General features: G+C 55.6%; 3 protein-coding genes across 4 annotated transcripts; 1 reads left to right on the forward strand and 2 right to left on the reverse strand.

The window, feature by feature from the left end:
* The first annotated feature begins 599 nt into the window (after positions 1-599).
* LOC121346362 (transmembrane protein 121-like) lies at positions 600-3,655 on the forward strand. The gene is given in 3 exon segments (XM_041424118.1): positions 600-884; positions 887-921; positions 2,112-3,655. Coding segments are annotated over 3 exon segments (1,002 nt in total). The 5' UTR covers positions 600-851; the 3' UTR covers positions 3,046-3,655.
* A 1,261-nt stretch (positions 3,656-4,916) lies between these two features.
* RRP36 (ribosomal RNA processing 36) lies at positions 4,917-13,929 on the reverse strand. Of its 2 annotated transcripts, XM_041424176.1 has the most exons (7): positions 13,713-13,928; positions 10,545-10,683; positions 7,633-7,699; positions 6,747-6,851; positions 6,550-6,624; positions 6,331-6,448; positions 4,917-6,091 (listed from the first exon to the last, which is right to left on the reverse strand). In XM_041424176.1, exons 1-7 carry the CDS (start codon positions 13,885-13,887, stop codon positions 5,952-5,954), a joined length of 819 nt encoding a protein of 272 aa, XP_041280110.1. In that variant the 5' UTR covers positions 13,888-13,928; the 3' UTR covers positions 4,917-5,951. The 2 variants fall into 2 exon arrangements, with proteins under 2 accessions (XP_041280110.1, XP_041280111.1); XM_041424177.1 differs by lacking the exon at positions 10,545-10,683 and having other exon boundaries at positions 13,713-13,929.
* An 86-nt stretch (positions 13,930-14,015) lies between these two features.
* LOC121346394 (neuronal PAS domain-containing protein 4-like) lies at positions 14,016-19,358 on the reverse strand. Its single transcript, XM_041424172.1, has 8 exons — positions 17,486-19,358; positions 16,792-16,958; positions 16,557-16,693; positions 16,266-16,371; positions 15,879-16,125; positions 15,635-15,744; positions 15,070-15,205; positions 14,016-14,613 (listed from the first exon to the last, which is right to left on the reverse strand). Exons 1-8 carry the CDS (start codon positions 17,584-17,586, stop codon positions 14,319-14,321), a joined length of 1,299 nt encoding a protein of 432 aa, XP_041280106.1. The 5' UTR covers positions 17,587-19,358; the 3' UTR covers positions 14,016-14,318.
* Positions 19,359-19,722: the final 364 nt, after the last annotated feature.

Genomic DNA, 19,722 nt, shown 5'->3' on the forward strand with positions numbered 1-19,722 from the left:
TGAATCACTTAGAAGAAAGTTTGGAGTTAAATGCAATAAGCTGCTCAGGCTGACAGAAGAGCAGCTGCAGAGAGGTATGTCCACCAGGATAATGGAAACCTTTTGCCTTCCCTGGCCTGCTTTATCTGCACACAAGCCCCTGGTGGTGCTAAGCTCACCTGTACCAGAGCCCGGCGAGGCTGGGGCTCTGCAGGACCCTGCAGACCGGCACAGCTGGGTATCAGGTCATGCCTTCCCCTGCCTTCTCCCCCCAGCAAGGAGCGGTCGCGGCTCCAGTCCCTCCTGGAGGGCAAACATCCCTGTCAGGCCAGGCTTCCCAGGGCGCCACTGGCTGGCCTGGGGCCTCTGCTGGGCTGCGGCCCTGCGGGCCCTGGGTCTGCCCGGGGCAGGACGTGGGCTGGAGACGGGCGGGGATGCAGGCGGCGGCCCGGGGGCGGGAGCGAGCCCGGCCGGGGCGCCCGGAGCCGGAGGAGCGGCGGGGGGGGCCGGGCCCGCGGGCGACCGGCGGGCAGCGCCTGCCCCCGGCAGGCCCGGCCGCTGTGGGCAGGGGGCGCGGGGCAGGCGAGGCCGGGGATGCCCCGGCGCTCCCAGGGCACGGAGCTCGGAGGGACGGCCCCGCTCGGGCCCCGGGGCGGGCGTCCGTGCTGAGCCGGGGCCTGGGGTTCCCCCAGCCCCCTTGGAGGCTCGGCCAGGCCGTGGGGTGCCAGGCGGGTGAGCCCCCGGCCGCGTGGCATGCTCCAGATGTGCCACATCCACGGGCTCCCCCATGCCCGCCGGCCTCTGATCGCTCCCCCTGAGAGGCACCTGTGTCTGACAGGTTCAGGCTTCGCTGCCTCCCGCAACGTGCCAGGATGCTGCTGGGCCCAGGGATGCACGACTGCGCCGGACGCCTGCTCCCTCAGCCAAAAAGCAGGAGTTCAGGTAGCTTGTGCCCAGAGCCCTGTGCCATCAATGTCAGCAGCAGGAGCAGCCGTGCAGGGGTGACCATTAACTGTGCGGCCTCCATCCTGCTCCGTGCTCAAGTGCCGCCTGCACGCTGCCCCTTGGATGAGCAGGATGGTGCACAGCCCAGGCGTGGCAGAGGCGGGCTCCGCGTGGGCAGCCCTCGTGCAGCGCTGTGCCACACAGTCATCAGCCCAGCTTCATCCTCCATTTCATCCGGGGGGCTGGCTCCCCTCCAGAGCAGCTGCCAAGTTCTGCCTGGTGAGGCCTCGGCTCTGTCCTCCCTCCTTGCCTCTGAAGGCAGCTGCCTGCAGCTGTGCTTGCTCAGGGGGAGGGAGTCTGACAGCCCTGGTGCCACACAAGGCAGGCAGGGTGCTTTTGGGGACAGTGCTTTGCTCTGCCCCAGCCCAGGAAATCTGAGCATCCCACAGAAATTCAGGGCCTGTTGCAGAGCTCCGTGTGACCTGGAGCTTTGGGCTCATGGTGCTTTTCCTTGCTTTCGGTTTATGGTGTTGGGGCAGGGTGGGCATTGGCAAATATCTCTAGGCAAAGCTCTTGCGGGGTGTGAACCTGAAGGAAACGGAATATTGGGCCAATTTTTTCCCTCCTACCCCACAAGACAGCCAGGCTAAAAAAAGCCAGGCTTCATCTTGTGCTGTGCATGAAAATAAAGAGACTAAAAAGAGCGGTCCTGGATCAGAGCATTTAAGGGCTTGCTTGGGTTAAACACATAGGTCTAGTCTTAGCTTGCCTTGTAGGGGGAAAATGTAAGCAGTACCACTGGCTGGGAAATCCCATGGAAAATAAGGCATGTACCATTCCTGGTGGCAGAGGCTAGTCGGTGTGGTGAGCCACCAGAAAAGGCAGTGGGATCCCAAGTGCTTGAGGTGTCCCAAGTGTCCAGCCTGCCTCACCATGTGCTTCATAGGATCTAGGTTTCAGCCAGCACATGCCACCAGGATTGCCCGGTCAATCTCAGGAGCTCCTTGGCTAGAAATCACAGGTTTGGAACAAGCCAGGCACAGAGGATGGGAGAAATCTATGAATGGCTCCCTCCCTTCTTTCAGCCATCCACAGCTGTTGAGGAGAGGGTGGCAGAAGGGGGGCCCAAGGGTGGGAACAGGAAATCTCAGCAGCTTCCTGATGACCCTGCCTGTTCCTCTGTGCAGGATGGTTCCCCCACCACCTGTCAGCAAGCCCCATGTGTGCCTCTCCACAGTGCTCATCATGACCAGCCTCGTCCTCATGGATGCCTACCTGGTGGAGCAGAGCCAGGGCTCCAGGAAGCTGGGCATCTGTGTCATGGTGGCAGTGGGTGACATATGCTTCCTGCTGGTCCTCCGCTATGTGGCTATCTGGGTTGGGGCAGAGGTAAAGACAGCTAAGCGAGGATATGCCATGATCCTCTGGTTCCTGTACGTCTTCGTTCTGGAGATCAAAGTCTACTTTGTATACCAGAATTATAAAGCCGACCGGAAAAGCTTGGATCTCATAGCCCGCAAAGCGTTGACCTTGCTGCTCTCCATCTGCATCCCAGCTCTCTATGTGTTGCTGGTGGCCACAGAGCACATGGAGTATGTCAGAACATTCAAGAAGAAGGAAGATCTCCGCAACCGCCTTTTCTGGGTCATTGTGGACATGCTGGACGTGCTGGACATCCAGGCCAACCTGTGGGAGCCTCAGAAGAAAGGGCTGCCGCTCTGGGCTGAGGGCATCATGTTCTTCTACTGCTACATCTTGCTCCTGGTGCTGCCGTGCGTGTCCCTGTGCGAGATCAGCATGCAGGGGATCGGCATCGTGCCGCACCGCATGATGCTGTACCCCATGCTGAGCATGCTCACCGTCAACATCGCCACCATCTTCATCCGAGGCAGCAACATGATCTTCTTCAGGGATGCCCGGGTCTCCAGCATCTTCATGGGCAAGAACATGCTGGCCATTGGCATGAAGGTCTGTATGTTTGTGCAGTACCAGCGGCACCAGCACCACGCCCCGCCGGGGCCGGACCCGCAGCACAGCACGCCAGCCCAGCCGCCCACGGGGCTGCGCAAGGCCCGGGACCAGCCTGCCTGCCCCGAGGAGCTGGCCCAGGACAACACGTGACGAGCCAGCAGGAGCTACAGCCCGGCCATCCCCGTGCCTGGCCGTACCTACAAACCCGGGGCAGGCTGTGGAGTTCCCTGCCTGGACAGAGGGCAACGACCCTGCTCCCTCCTTCCCTGGGTGAAACTGCTCAGGGCCCCGAGGGGCACACGGCGAGGGCCCCCACAGCAGCCTCTGTAAGGCTGCAGAGCAGTTTGGAACCTCAGCACCCCACCTGGTAAGACAGCGGAGCAGGGGACGAGGCCCGGGCCGCCTGCCCCAGGGCCGCCTGCCGTGAGTTGTGTCTGGGTGGGGCCAGGCAGCCCTACCCGGTGCAAGGCTCCCTACCAGTGCTCCCTGTGCAGCACTGCTCTCTGGCCAGCCAGGGTGCTACACGGGGACACGGCAGGTCACACACTTTTCTGTTGTGGCTGGCCCTGGCTCCAGTGTGGTCCTTGGCAGCAGCCTGCTCCCCACTGTGTGAGCCGAGTGCCCATGCAGGGGGAGCAAGGCCTGGGCCTCCCCCTGTTGTCACCCCTCTCAGCCAGCTGCAGGCTTGGGGGGACCCAAAAAGGGGTGACTGTCCTTTTTTTGTATCTCCCTCTTTGCAATAAAAGACCTGAGCCCTGCAGCCTTTTCATGTCTGTGTCCCTGCCACCAGGCCGATCTCCCCCACTCTTCTGGGGGCCTTGTGTGACTGGGTCTCTGTTCAGCTGCAGAGCATGTGGAGAGGCTCACTCAGTGACCACCTAGGGCTGGGGACAGCATCCCAGGCCACTGGAATGGCAGGAGGCCATTCCTCCTGCCCCAGAGGTCCTGTGAGCGTCTGGTGGGCTCTGAGGGTGTCACTGACAGGTGCGTGGCAGCGTTGTCAGCCACCACCGCCTGTGCAACCAGTGCAGTCACAGCAACTGGGAACAGTCATGCCCAGGGACACCCACAGCAAGTCCTCACACTCCAGCTGGAGGGACACCAGTGCATGTCTGCCCAAATTGCCTTGAAAACAGGAAAAATAAGCCAACTGCTTGAGGCTGGGAGGCTACTGGAAAGAGCAGCTCCTCAGCAGTAGGAAGCTCTGGAGATGTTGGGAAGCATCTGCTTCCCTTGGAGCTGGTGCTGTGATGCTGCCTCCTGCCCAATACCCTGAGTGGCACCTCAGCCCTGGCTGAGCTGGGAAATGCCCCAGGACTTCCCCTGCTGAGGCTGCTGGGCCCAAGGGGTGGCTGGCACCGCCACCGTGCTGAGCAGAAGCAGGTGACATCCCAGCGAGGATGTCCTCCTTGCAGGCAGGCACAGGGCACAGCAGGAAAAAGACCTTTAGTTCCAGAGGGGCAGGAGGGGAAAGCAGGACCACTTTGGGGGTGCACCAGACCTACAAGCAGCAGGGGATGGGAACAGAGGGACTCAGGAGTGCTGAGGGGTGCCACGTGATCCCTCAGCACTAAGTCCTCTCACCAGTGCAGAATCTGCATCACCCAACGGGAACTACAGTGGAGGTAAGTGGTTCAGCAACACCCTCAGGCCTGACCTGCTCCTTGCTCCATGTTTTGCTCCCAGCAAGGCCTGTCCCCAGGCCCCAAACACCACTGGCCACCCACGCAGCACAGCTGTGCTCAGGCACTCTCCCAGCACACTCTGTCCTGGGGTTACCTTAGCCATGCCCTTGTCAGCACAGCCATACCCACGCAGCACAGCTGTGCTCAGGCACTCTCCCAGCACACTCTGTCCTGTCACACTGGGGTTACCTTAGCCATCACCTTGTCAGCACAGCCACGGCAGACAGAGGAGAAAAGGTACAAGGAGAAACAAGAGGGCTGGTGGGATATTGGAGAGAGGCATTGACTCCCCTAAGGTCAAACACTTTTGACTTTAACAAACTGACAGTGGAAATAAAGGAAAACAGGTACTTTACTTCATAGAGGAGCAGTTTCCTAGAAGAACTAATAACCCTGTGGAGACGACCCTGAGAAACCAAGCTGCTCTGAAGGAGAGATCCCAAGCAGCAATAGCTGAGCAGTCACAGCATGCCCCGTGTATGAGGAAGGCCAGCTCACCTAGATCTGCATCACCAGGAGCAGCCCACATGGAGTGATCCTCTCACCTTTACTCATCTCTTGTGAGACTACTTCCAGATACTGATCCATGCTGGGCCATCAAAAGATAGCTGTTGGTTGTCTGGGCTGACTCCAGCTGAGTATGTGGAAGGTGTCAGAGGCTGGAGCACTGCTAGGAAAGGCTGAGGAAACAGGACTCATTCACCCTTGGGAAGAAAAGACTTTGGGGAGACCTTACAGCACCCCTTTCCACCTACCCCTCAGACTTGTGACAAAGCTGCTGAGAAGACAGAGCCAGGCACTTCACTGAGAACAAGACAATGATTGTGGACTAACACCAGGCAGGTTTCCTGGATGAGGGAACAAAAAGTTCCATCTTGAGAACCTGAAGCAGTAGAGCAGAGGCCAAGAGAGGTGAAGGCATCTGTCCTTGGACATTACCAGATCCCACCAAAGCAGCTCTGAGCAACCTGATCTGAAGTCAGCGTTGCTGCTCTGAGCAGGGATTGTTCCACATCCTTTTCTGCCTCAGTGGAAGTCTGAAAGAACCTGGAGTACAGCCACAAGTGTAGGGCAGGACTCACGCTTTCCTTGCTGGAGAAATGAGCAGGTGCAAGGGCAAAGACAGCTGTCATCACCATCAGCATCTGCATGACACACTTGTCACCACCCAGGCATGATCTAAACCACAAGCAAAGCAGATACTTCAGCTACAAAAAAACCCATTAGTTCCTTCAGTTCAGCCCCTACTCTGCTGCCTTAGAGCATCACTGTGCAGTGGAAGGCAGATCCTGGGAAGAGGGATAACCATCCTCCAGGCCTGGCCAAGGCAGAATGAGCCAGTGCCAGACAACAGCATTGACTGTCCAACAGTCACAAGTTCTTCTGTGAGGGCAGATGGCGCTTGTCTTTGATGGCATTCCTCTTCCTCTTCTTGTTCAGGAAGCTCTCCAGCTTTCCACTCCTCTTCAGCTCTGCATACTTCTCAGCTAGTTCCAATTTCCGTTTCTCAGCTGCAGAGGAGAGGGAAGTCAAGTTTTAAACTTTTGTAGCCCAAAACATCTCTACAGAGCAGCCCCTTCTCACCTCTCCCTCCCTGCTCCAGGCTTAGCTTCTCCCTTGAGTACCAGCACTATAACAATTCCCCCACAGCTGTGTGGAATAGTATGGACACCTTGCTCCCAGTGCTTGAATTCCTGCCAGCAGTACTCCCTCTAGATCTTCCTGCATCATGCTCACTCCAAGTACTTACATTTCTTTAGGAAGAAGGGTTTCTTTCCCTGCTTGGCCAACTCCCTCTGTTGTCTTTTCAAAGACAGCTCCCTCTCTCTCAACTTCTGCTGTTTTTTCTGTGCCTGTTCCTGCTGTGTCTGTACAAAAAGGATGGCCTGTGTCAGCATGGAGGCAGACCTCAGGTGACACATCCTCTCTCCCAGTGCCTCCCAGAGAGGAGATGCTGCACTGAACTCACCATACGGTTCAGGAGCCGCTGAAGTTTCTCCTTCTGTTCCATGTTCCGGCATTTCTTCAGCTGTTTCTGAACCATCTGAAGAAGAGAGCAGAAAGCTGCATGACTGCCTGCCTGTCCCCTCTACTGCAAAAAGCCTTTGAAAAAGCAGCCCCTGCCAAGCAAGGTTCTTCCAGGCAAGGACAGGCACAGAGCATCACCTCCTTCTCCTGCTTCTTGATGCTGTCCAGGAAGCTGTATGTCTTCATAAATATTTCAGGCTTATACTCTCCAGACAGGTCATCAAATCGAGGGTCTCTCTGGACCTGTCAGCAGGGAAGGCAAGAGCTGTAGCCAGTGTTACCCTGTTAACAGCCTGCTTACTCTCCCCTTCATGGAACAGCCAACTTTTTTCCCCAGCAACATTATGCTCCCACCACTGAAGTATCTGCAGTTGGCAAAGATCGAGTATGATGGTCAAGGTGACATCCCCAAAGTCATGCCTGCACCAAGTTTATAATGCAACAGACATTGCCATATGTGAGTCTGCTACCCAGGAGTATCCAGGAATAACAGCAGGAATGCTGCTGTCAAACACCTGCAACTCCCAGACCAAGAGCTGGCTGAGTATGTTTTGTCAGGGTGATGGATTTAGGAACTCAAACCTGTCTAGATTTTCACAGATTAACTGGGTCAGGTCATGCAAAAAGGGCAGGACAAAAAGAGGTCTCTAACTGTGGAAATTACCATATTATGATGATCCAGCAATAATGAGTCAAAAGTTACATTCAGATTGGAAAGTAGATGGACATCTGAACTTCTGGGATTAGTACTGAACAATGACCATGGTTTGCAGTGGAACTGTCATTGGTGGCTGTCATTGCACCTTCTAGAAACATCTGGGTCCCAAACTCTCAAGTTAATCTGCAGCTGCTCCAGCCCACCCGCTGTTCTCTACAGGGAAACACTGTCACTGTCTGCACTCCCCAGTGGTCCCGCCCTGTCCTCCAGAAGTAGCCTGTGCCATCTGCAGCAGCCCCATTCCCAAGTGTGTGCCCTGCCAGCAGCACTAAGGCAAGTCCTGAGCTGGGGAGGGGCAGCACTCACCTTCTTCCTAACAGGGACAACTTGTCTCAGGAAAGGTACAGGCTTCTTGGCTGACATCTCCAATGGCCTGAAAACAAGAAAAATGTATTTAAGAGGAGCAAATGTCAGAATGAGACCCAAGCTAATATGCTGGTAGGTCATTTGGACCCTCAGAAGAATATTACTGCACAACAGATTCTCGCAGCTCAATCCTTTCCATGATATAGATAGCAAAGAGGTGGCTCAGTCAAAAGCCACAGAAGGCTACAACAACCAAATGTATCAATATGTGGTTAAAACAACCCTATGAAGAATTTGGAACAGCTCCACTGTATCAAGTGAAAACCCAGCACCTGCATCACTAAATGTGTTGTACTGATTATTCCTCTCACGAAGTCACAGAATGGCTGGGGGTGGAAGGAACCTTTCCTAAAGCAGAGTTACCTAGGGCAGACTGCACAGGATTGCATCCAGGTGGGTTTTAAACATCTCCAGAGAAGGAGACTCCACAACCTCACTGATCAGCTTGTTCCAGTGCTCAATCACCCTCACAGTGAAGACGTTTTTCGTCATATTCAGGTGAAACTCCCCGTGTTTCAGTATTGCCCCTTGTCGTGTCACTGGGTGCCACTGAAAAGAGCCTGGCTCCATCCTCTTGACATCTGCCCTTTACATATTTCCAGTGATAAGGTCCCCTCTCAGTCGTCTCTTCTCCAGGCTAAACATTCCCAGGTACCTCAACCTGTTGTCATAGGAGAGATGCTCCAGCCCCCTAATTTTTTTTTTCCCTCTACTGGATCCACCCTCTCCAGGAGCTCCAGGTCTCTCTTGTCCTGAGGATCCCAGAACTGGGCACAGCACTCCAGACTGGCCTCACCAGGCTGAGCAGAGGGGCAGGATCACCTCCCTGACCTGCTGGCAATGCAGCTCCTAATGCAGCCCAGGATCCTGTTGGCCTTGTTTGTCCCCCAGGGCAGCTCGTTGTCCAGCAGCACCCCCAGGCCCTTCTCTGCAGAGCTGCTGCCCAGCAGGTCACCCCAGCCTGGGGTTGTCCCTTCCCACGTGCAGGAGCCTGCACATGCCATTGCTGAATTCCAGAAGATTCTTTGCTGCCCAGCCTGTCTAGATCTCATGGAATGGCATCACAGCCCTATGTGGACCAGCTACTCCTCCCAGCTTTATGCTGTCAGCAAACTTGCTGAGGGACACCTGACCCCTTCACCCAGGTCACTGATGAAAGAGTTGAACAATACTGGAGCCAGTACTGACCCCCAGGGACCCCACCAGTGACAGGCCTCCAACTGGACCCTGTGCCACTGATGATGACCCTCTGAGCTCTGCCTTTCAGCCAGTTCTCAATCCACCTCACTGTCATTCATCTAATCCACACTTCCTGAGCTTGCCTAAGAGGATGTTAAGGGAGTCAGTGTAAAAAGTCTTGCTGAAGTCAGGGTACACAACAGCCACTGCTCTCCTCTCATCCACCCAGCCAGTCATGCCATCACAGAAGATTACCAGACTGGTCAGGCATGATTTCCCCTGGGTGAATCCATACAGACCACTCCCAAAAACCTTTTCTTCCACAGGCTTAGAGATGGCCTCCAGAATGAAGTGCTCTATCACTTTTCCAGGACTGGTCTGTAGTTTCCAAAGTCCTCCCTTCCTGCCCTTTTTAAAGACTGGAATGACACTGGCTTCACACCTCTCCTGCTCTCCATGCCCTTTCACAGGTGACAGAGAGAAGCTGAGCAGTAACACCTGCTGAGAGCACCCCCAGCCAGCCACAAGTGATGCTGGGGCAGGAGCACAACCCCACAGGTTTTCCAAATCCCTTTCAGGGCAGTGCTCAGTGTATTCTCACATCCACTGAGGCTACAACCCTGCACAATGCTCTGGAGTCACTGCTGAAGCCAGCTCAGTGCCAGGGGATTTTCCTGAAGCCCTTTCTTTAAGAAGCTCACTTCCACAACAAAAACATGAGAGAAAAAGCATGTGGGATTTACAGCAACACATTATTTAAAGGATTAGAGGAATTAAACAAAAGCAGAATTATGCAAACTGTGTGGCAGAAATAGAGACACTGAGAGAAGATGTTGCACTACACAAAATCCCCCAGAGTCTTGAATAAAAAGTCAAGCAGAAACATTATCCTAATCAACTCTTTATGGCAGAAGAAATGTATTTTGTGTTCTCTGCTTGTGCATTGAGCAGAGATTCAGAAATAAGATAGGGAGTGTCAGTGTAACAGAGGAAACCCATTCAAATCACTTGGGTGCCACTCTGAGGACTGAAAACTACCTAATTACAGCAAATAAGGGGTAAGGGTATTGCTGTTACCAGTGGGGGCCTGTGGAGAACTGTAAAAAGGTATGATAGCTTTTGTTTTGTTGAATACAGGAAAAAATGTGTGATGGCAAGTACTGTAGAGGGGAAAAAAGGAAAATGAGCATCGGACAAGCCACAGATGAGACAGCAACAGAAGGATGAATGGAATTCCAGAACAATTGTCTGTGACTGTAACTCCAGCCAGTGAGAGCCAGGCACAAGACACTGATAAGCTGGGAGGGGTTTAGGAACCAGCAGGGCAGCTATTTCAGGTCACAGTGGACACTGTCAGAGAGCTTGAGAGGCACACCATGCCAAGGGTTACAAGTGCCTTCATACAGAGAGTATAAAGGCTTTGAGTGCCAATTTAACTGTCAAGTGACAGGTGCCTGCTGGGGATTTGAAGAGAACAGAATATTAAGAGCTCTGAGAACAGCACCAGACCATTCCCAAATGAAACTATAGTGACAGGCATTATTGTCCAGTACATTAAAGGAGATCTATGCCAGCTCCAAGGCAACATCACTGCTGTGAGGAGCTCCCAGTGTAATTTCTGGAATGCAGAGGGCACACATACACATTTTTCTGATACAAAAGAGCCTCTTTACCCCTTTTTGCCTTGTTGCTGCTTCAGTGTAGCTTTGGTAGGCTTTGCAGTTTTATTCCCACCAGGCACCTTCCTGCTCACTTTTGTCCTGGTATCACTCTGCACCCGCAGGAGTTCCTCAAAAGACATGTCAGAGTGATCTGGAAGAGAGCACAGGGCACACCTGAACTGAACAGCTTCTCAAGGCACTTCTCACCCCCAAACTCCACCAAGAGGGATGCCCCAGAGCTTGAGACAGTGACACAAGCATAGTGGTGCCATCCCTGTACAACTGCACAGCAGAAAGAAACCTCTGCATCTCTCAGCCTCTGGTTCCTCTCCCATTGATCACTTCAGTCTTCACCACTAGAACAGAGCAGCCTCCCCCTCTCCCCAGAGTGTCTTTCCTTCTCTCTCCACTCAACAGCACACATGAGACCAGTACAAAGTTTTTACCAGGTACAAAGAGCAGTATGAGCTCTACACTGGGCACTGCGAATTCTGAGGGGTCACCTCTCAGTCCTGACTTTCCCACTTTAATGTTTCTTTAATACCCCTTAATGTCACTAACCTTTAATGCTTCTTATAACTAGAATGCAAAAATATGATAATTTCTATTATCATACTGTTATTTATTCTAGATTTATACTTCTAGGTGTTCAGAACCAACAGCTGAAAGCATTTCTTCAGTCAGCACTTGGACATACTCATTCCACTCCCGTGTAAGGGCAAGGAGGAGTTTGCACTGTGTCCCTTCTGGAAGGGAAAGCCTTGACAAACTGACTTGGGTGGTGTCTGCAGGCTCAGAACCTCTGAGCAGTGACAGGCACGTGGTCTTTCTGAGCCTCTGCAGTACAAATCACACCAACTGTGACCAGCAGGGACCATCACAACCTGGGATACCTTGGCCAGATGCCAGGTGCCCTCCAAGCTGCTCTTGTAGCCCACTCACTCCCAAGCCCTTCCCACACAAACACAAAACACTGTCCCGTGAGCAAGGTTTGTGTGTGCTCTCCCAAATTCTGGAAGCAACATGAGGTCAGTCACACTGGCTCAGAGCATGGACTCATCCCAAGCACTCTCATCCTGGCAATAACCAAGACCTTCAGAAATTACTCTCATCATCCAGAAAACACAATGGGCACAGCCAAGAGCTGCCTCAGTAAATGTTTTCATTTTGCTTGTTCTGAATGCTCAGGAACTCTGCTCTGATGACGCTCATTAGTGCTCTGAGGTGGGATACAGGAACAGTGACTATCCAGTCTGCTGCACAAGGGACAAAGGAAATGTGAATACAGCATGATTTCATTGCACTGCTTCCTCTAAACACCCCCCCAATCCAAGTTCTGAACAAGGACAGTCAAAAGGACAAATAAAGCACTAAAAGAAAGGAATTATGATGTGGAAGATACTCTCAGGACTTGATGAAGACAAGGCATCATCACTTGCACTCCAATATTCCATTTGGCCGAAATTCCAAAACAAAACTGCTTAAACAGCAAAGACTTCAATGAAAATGAGATAAAGACACCATATAAAATGATGCTAAAAGGAGATTTGGTATAAGTCAGATAAAGCAAAGGCATGCAGAGTTTCCATGATAAAGTATTTCACCACTGGTACAGGAGATGAAACCTGACAACCTGAAACCTAATAAGGAAAATGATTTCCACATGGTAGTATCAGTCCACAAAATACATCCTACTGCCTATTTATAGGAGATTAATTAACCACTCACAGTGATAAAAACATCACTGGACATCACTATAAAAAAAGAAGCCTGTTCTGGAGCAGAAGTGAATGGCCCCAGCAAGCACTCACTGCTGGGCAGCAGATTTGGCAACTGGGTGTGTGAAAAGGTACTAGTTAAAAAGTCAGGATTACCTTATTTTTCTTGTTCCTTGCATTCTTTCCTGAAGACTTAATTTCCCCATGTTTTTCATTCCTTTTTTCCCCTTAGAATATAACTTACCTGTTCTCTGCTGTCTCTGTTGTCCATTTAATTTTCCCTCCTGCCATTTTTTCCCTTCATTCATTATTTTGTGGATTGTTTCCTTCTTTTTGTACCTCTTGATAAGCTGCTGTTACCTGCTGATAACAGGGGCATTTCCTGCTCTCAAGCACAGCCTCCTCGTGTTTCCTCTCCTCCCTCAGACTCCTGTGGCACATGGACACCTTGTGCCTTCCTCAGCTGAACCTGCAGGGAGCTACACAACCTGCAGAGCACATCAGTGTCCAGGATGCAAGAACAGATGGCCTAAAGAAATACCTGATATCTGCCCAGTCGTTCCCTGCTGAGACAAAAGCAGTGCTGGACTGCAATATAACTCCTCCTGCTCCACAAAGAAGATCACAGAGCGCCCTGACAGACAGCAAAAGCAAAACTGCTGTTCCCGTTCCCATCCAGCTGTGGGAAGGAAAGGGTGTCTGTCGGTGATCCTCTCTCTGAGCTTTGCTCACCGTTTCCTCACCAGAGGAAAACAAAATGCCTACAACAGATGGCGAGGCACCTTGCCCACCTCTGAATGCCACTGCCAAAAGCTCACCTCCAGAGATGTGCCTGCCCCACAGACACACCCTGGAGACCCTTTCACAAGGAACCAGTGACTCTTCACACCCGTGACATGCTATGTTGTGCCTGCGGCTAACACCAATGCCCACTCCCTTACAATTCCCTTCTAGGGCTTTTCTTGTATTTTTGTAAGGTTTTCATTCTCACTTGGATCGTTCTGAGACGAGGAAACCAAACTGTGTTTGCTGCAGAGGATGAGAACGCCCACCCCTGACCCGCAGCCCACACAGCGGGCTCGGCCTGCTTCTTCCCCTCGCCTGTCCTGTGAGGGCTCTCGAGCTCGGGCACAGAGCATTGTCCCCGAAGGTGTGACACCTTCCACAGCAATCTGCCTGGTGCGAGGTGTGTCCCTCACACGCGGGCGAGGGGAGTTCACTGGGTGAGGTGATCTTTAAGGCTCCTACCCGTGTTTGTTTCAGGGACCCCTCAGCCAGCCCCAGCGCAAACCCTGCTGTGCTGCTGACCCTGAGCTGCCCAGCCGGGCAGGGATGCAGGGGCTGGAATACGAGAAGGTACCGAGCTACTTGGCAGCTCGTTTCCCACCGAACGAGCGCCGGGAGCCGCGCTCCGAGCTGAGGCTGCCGCCTTTCCCGGAGTCGCTCCCGCCGGGCCCCTCACCTTTCCCGCCAGCCCCCGCCACGCTCCCGCCGTCGTCGCTCTCGTCGCTGGAGCCAGAGCTCTCCTCCGCCGGCTCCAGACTCCTGAGCCGCTGCTCCGCGGCCGCCTCTTCCTCGCCCTCTGTGGCGGCAGCGGCTCGGGCTCCCGTTCGTCCCCGTCCCCATCCCGGCCCCATTGCCCCCGGAACGGCCCGCGCGGCACCGGCGGAACCGGAAGCGGAGCACGCGCAGGCAGAGGCGGTCACGTGGGAGAGGGGCGTTTATTGTCTTTTTTTTTTCTTTTTTTTTTTTTTTAATAGCAAAAATATTTCCTTCCTGAGGAATGGGTCACGTACACAAAGGCCCTGGCGATATCCAACTAAGTAGTCAATAAGTGTTTTTAAGTGCGAGATCCCTTTGCGCTGCTAGACTGAGTCGTCCTGATGCCGGATTTATGGCAGCCCAGACTAAGTTCCTCATACGAGCACCAAGTGTACAGAACGAGGGTTTGCCATGGCCTCCAAGGGGATCAGCTGCAGCTGTCAGAAGCGACCAGCAGGCTGAAAGGAGATGTGGTTACACAGAGTGGCCTGCATTAGGAAAGGTACAGCCAGCAGACCAAGGGGTGTCAGCATCTCTGAACACTCGACACCTGCACACTTGGAATGTTGCACCCTATTTTCTGTTCGAAAGGAAACCGAAGGAACTGGGGAGGGTGCAGCGGAGAGTTCCCAAGGCAGACAGAGGCATCGTCCTGGGCTTCCTCGGGACGAGGCCAGCGGCGGGGCGCGGCGGCGGCGGGCGGCGAGAGGCTGTCGGCCAGGGCGCGGAGCTGCTCGGCCAGCCGGCCGAGATCCCGGCCCCCGGGCGGGGGGGCGGCGGCGCGGGGCTGCCGGGCGCGCAGGTGGGCCGCCTCCTCCTCCCTGCGACGGACACGGGGTAAGGAGCAGCCTGGCTGAGCGCCAGGTGCAGGTGATGCAGCCCCCACCCCCGAGATCCCACTCACCTGAGGCAGCGCCAAGTGCAGGTGATGCAGCCCCCACCCCCGAGATCCCACTCACCTGAGGCAGCGGCAGGTGATGCAGCCCCCGCCCCCGAGATCCCACTCACCTGAGGCAGCGGCAGGTGATGCAGCCCCCGCCCCCGAGATCCCACTCACCTGAGGCAGCGGCAGGTGGAGGGGAGGCAGCCCCCAATCCCCAGATCCCGCTCACCCGAGGCAGCCCCAGGGGCAGGTGATGCAGCCCCCGCCCCCGAGATCCCACTCACCTGAGGCAGCGGCAGGTGGAGGGGAGGCAGCCCCCAATCCCCAGATCCCGCTCACCCGAGGCAGCCCCAGGGGCAGGTGATGCAGCCCCCGCCCCCGAGATCCCACTCACCTGAGGCAGCGGCAGGTGCAGGTGATGCAGCCGCCGTCCCGCCGCGCCCACACGCGCAGCCAGCTCCAGGCACGGTCCTTGCGCAGCACTCGCAGCACGGCGCTCCCCGCTGCCGGCCCGGCCCCGGGCCCCAGCGCTGCGGGCAAGGGAAGGGACTGTGTGAGCCGGCAGCAGGGCACGGCCCCAGGGTGCCCGGATAGCCCCGCAGGCTGCCCCGATGGGCTCTGCCGCCGGTCACTAGTCTGGCCCCATCGGGACAGAAGCAACACAGAGCAGAGTCAGGTCCGTAGCACTCTTGCCCTCCCGAAGAGATTTGGCTTAGATGCACTTGTCTCTCTTCTGTATACCGTGGCAAAGCAGGATGCCCACCCCCAGCTTGGAAACTGCTTATAGACAGTATATGAGGTGTGTAACCACTTCCCCACCTCATCCTTTTTGGAGCAGGGAGTCACAGCAGGGAGGGCTGAATTCGCTTTGTCACTGCTGTTCTAGATAGCCGCGTTTCAGGCATAACCAGACCATGGAGCCAGGGGACAGCACGCACGTTCCTGGGTATGACACTCACCCACGGCCCTGTGCTGGGCAGCTGCCAGGTCAGCATCCTCAGGGTGCAGGAGGCTGTACCACGACTGACCGACCAGCTCCTCCCGGTGGTAGCCTAGGTGGTAGGTGACACTGGGGATGACAAGAGGAGTGGGGACTGAGTGCTGTACGGAGCCTGCATCCCATACGCAGGCTTGGTGAAGGGAAATGATTCTTGCTGCCTGACATGTACAGCTGGGGCTGTGGTACAAGCAGGCATCTCTCACCTCTCCGTGACATCAATAAACGTCATGTCCAGCAGATGCATGCTCTGGAATACATCATCCTGGGAAGCAGCTTCGCCATCTGTGGGCGACTGCACAAGGGGTGTGCAGAGAGCCAGGAAGGCTGTGGTGGAGGGGGAGGGTGGCCAGCACAGGGCCAGAAAGCGCCCGCACACTGCCACGACCCGATTCCCCCCATGCTGCAGCCGGAAGGCCTTGGACGTGCGCATCTCGCTGACAAAAGTGACTTCTGCAGGGAAACACACCATTCAGAGTGGGGCAGGAGCTCCCTCACTCTGCTCCCAGCAGGGCTGGTGTGCTCTCAAGTCACAGCCAAGGGCCAGAGCAGGGTGGCAAGATCCATGAGATGCCAGCTGAGGCCTCCCTTACCCCTTCCAGGCTCCTCCTGGGCTAGGAGGAGCTTCTTGTGCACATCCTCTCCCACTCGCCCATCCAGGATGTCAAAGACCGTGTCCCCCTGGGCGAGCAGCTCCACCTGACAAAGAGAGGGCTGCCCTCAGAGACTGTGCCTGTCTCAGGGGGCCCTGGCTGGCTTCGTGGGTGCACAGCCTGCTGGAGCCACAGCCCAGTGTCTGCTGGGGCAGCGTGCTGTGCAGGCAATAAAGGCACCAGGATGGGTATGGGGACAGTGACTGCAAATGCCCAGTGAGCAGGCCTTACCACGGAGAGGCCCAGGACCTGAGTCACGTTCTCCGAGATGTAGACCAGCTTGCTGTCTGCTGAGAGCACAAGCAGAAACCCAGGGAGCAGGGAGAGTAGTTCTGTGCCAAGGGCCGGTCCCGAAGGAGGAGCCAAGCCTGCAGGGGGATGAGGGTGAAGTGTTGTCTTGGATGAGGCAGGGGCAGTGCCCCACACAGAGCCAAGCGAGTGTGGAGTACAGCAGTGCTGAGGGTACCTGGAGGGAACAGCTGAGCCCCCCGCAGCCGGAGGCACACCAGGGCCATGGTGTGCAGGTAGGAGAGCCGCTCCTTTTCCTGTGCAGAGATGGGCAGCAGGGAGCGCAGCGCCTGCAGCTCCGCATTGATCTGGTCTCGGCGAGCCTTGGAAGCGCTCTTGGTTGACCTGCAAAGTCAGCCATCTGGGACACGTGTCCAGGGAGGGGAAGGGACAGTGTTCCCTGCCTGTCATTGTGGGAAGAATTGCGAGCTCGGGGATATGGAGTGGAGATGCTCAGCAGCCGTGCCAGCTGCTGCTGCTCTAGGAGAGCAAACCTTGTGGGCACAGGCAGAGGTGCTTAAGCCTACCCAGGGGCACATGCCGCTGGTATGGCTGGTGCCTCTGCTGCTGGGCACCAGGTTGGACAATGACCTGTGCTTTGGTGGGGAGCCCATGTGACACAACATCCCCACCAGGATGGAAACTGCATCCGGTGCTGGAATGTGCACCCCAGCCCAGTACAATATGCCTTTCCTCCTACACCACCTAAAATACCCCTCCAAATTCCTGCACCTCCTCCCCATGCGTTGGCTGGCAGTCCCGCTGCTGGTGTCAGCACCTTGCAAGGGCCGTCAGACCCTACAGCAGCTATCCCGGGATTCTGGGAAGCTATCCCAGCCCTGAGGGATGGCAGGAGGTGGGAGAGAGCTCACCTGAACGGCCTGGAGGCGCTGGGCGCCTGCTTGGCCCTCGCGGGCAGGCAGCTCATCTCTGCCTGCAGTGGCCGGTGGCAGTGGCTGCAGAAGATGGTCATGCTGCCCGGGCTGGGATGGCTGCAGCTGGCAGGGAACCGCTGGCAGGGAACCGCTGCCTCCTTCGCCTCCGGCTGTGGCTGAACCTGCTGACCCTGCTGCTCCTGGCCTCCTTTTGTACCCTCCTGGGGCGCAGAGGCCAAGCCACTCACGGGCGAGAATTACCTCTTGTGACGCAACTCCAAACAGCTCAGGGCTATTTTTAGAAGGCAGGCTGCTAAAAATAGCCCTTGCAACCAGTTGAAATTTGAGAGGGGAAGTAATAAAAGGAAGCCAGGGTCTTTAAAGCAAACCTGCCGCTCAGGAGGGGGGCAGTGACAAAGGCAGCAGGGATCTCCCTGTGGGGCACACATCTGCCCAGCTCCTGCCAGCCCTGCAGAACATCCTGTGTCTAGTCTGCCTGACTGGGAGCTGCGCTCCAACATCTCTGATGACTGACATGGATGCTGGGAGAAGGAGCTGATAAGCCAGGAAAATACACTGCAGAGACCAGAATCAAGGTGGTGAGCAGTGTGCCCAGGCCTGCAGTAGGCTCCTGGCAGAGGCAGGTTAGAGCCACAGCACCCCTAAACCCAAGAGAACCCTTTAGAAGAGGAGTGGGATGTCAGTGACCCCTCTCACTGATGAGCCACTTTTCTTCCCAGAGGAGAATTCTCCCCCACCAAGGTTTGCTCTCCTAGAGGCATTTGGCATGGGGTGCTGAGCCTTTTCTGGGGCCTATTGTCTCCCGTCAATGCCCCAGAGACTGAGATTTCTCCCAATGACAGCCATTCACAGACAGAACTGAGGAGCCTCTGTGCTCAGCACCACACAACCCAGTCCCCCAACAGGGACTCTGGGTGCTCAGGGGACAGTTCCTAGTGCCTGGCACCCTGCAAGGAGAATAAGCTTGGTGCTTTAGTGCACAGCAAAAAAATTCCACCGTTTATTTCACAGCTTGGAGAGAGTGCCTGTGGCTGAGGCAGCTGATAGAAGGGAGTCAGAGCCGCTGGACAACGCATGGTAAATGTTCACCTAAGTCCTCTTGGTAACCTGCAGGTGCCAAGGACCACAAAGGATGAGCCCAGGCTGGGGCTGCTCCCCCTCAGCCAGACGTGCTGTCACAGCACAACCTGTTTCTTTCCAGGCCAATGATGCTCATCACCTATCACAGCGAGGTGCTGCTAGTGTGAAGAACAAGCTCTTGTCACCACTGTAGGGCCTTCTGTTCTCTTGCCACGGGGTTTTCACTGCTTTCACGCCGCTCCAGACTGCTCCATTGTGCTCCATTGGCCACCTCCTGCAGGCTGAGGAGCCCAGGCACCTCTGCAACCTTGTGCTGCTGGATAAGCACTTGACCCTGGCTATGTGCCAGCCTTCAGGGCAGGGGAGACAGCCTGGGCCCTCTGCCACCCAGGTTCCTGGCACGCAGCCACCACCATCTCAGCTGCCCCTGTGACTTTACATCCCAGGAAAAGCCCCGAGTGCTTCCTTAGCTTTCTCTGCACTAGCCCCACTACAGTTGCCACTGGAGCTCCTCTTCACATCAGACGCCTCAAGTTGGTGGGAAAGGGCTTGACCACAGCCCTCTGTGCCACCCAGGCAGGCTGTCCCAGGCATCCCTGCACCTCCAGCCCTGAAGCAGGAAGCTGCAGGGCATCCACCTACCTGAGGCAGTGTAGCCCAGGAGACGTACAGCATTTTCCTTCTGTCCTCCTGCAGGACAGTACAGTTCTGGGCAGGAGACAGGTGTCCCATGGCAGTGCTGCTGGGGGGGGCCCAGCTTCCCTTCCCCATCCCAGGCAGGGCTGTGGCTTACATCAGCCACTGTGCCTGCTGCTGCCACAAGCCTGCAGCTTCAGGGAAAAGCACCTGGTTCAGTCTCTCCCCTCTCACGCCTTTTCTCCCCCAGTTCACCTGCTAGGACACACAGAAGCCATGTCTGCCTCACCATTTATAAAACTTCCCCCAGTTGCTGTTTTACAATGGGAGCTGGGCAGTGTCCAGCCGGGCCCAGGCCCCCACACTGGGCTCAGCTTGGAGCTGGGGCCTGCCATTTAGTGCCAGGAAGCTGTCAGTGCTGGCAGGAGCAGGTGTAGAGGTTCCTGCTCTCTTGAGGCAATGCAGGAACAGTTCAGGTTGACCCTGACATCAACCCC

Source organism: Onychostruthus taczanowskii, unplaced genomic scaffold (assembly GCF_017590055.1).
Source record: "Onychostruthus taczanowskii isolate IOZ18803 unplaced genomic scaffold, ASM1759005v1 scaffold80, whole genome shotgun sequence".
NCBI classification, from domain to species: domain Eukaryota; kingdom Metazoa; phylum Chordata; class Aves; order Passeriformes; family Passeridae; genus Onychostruthus; species Onychostruthus taczanowskii.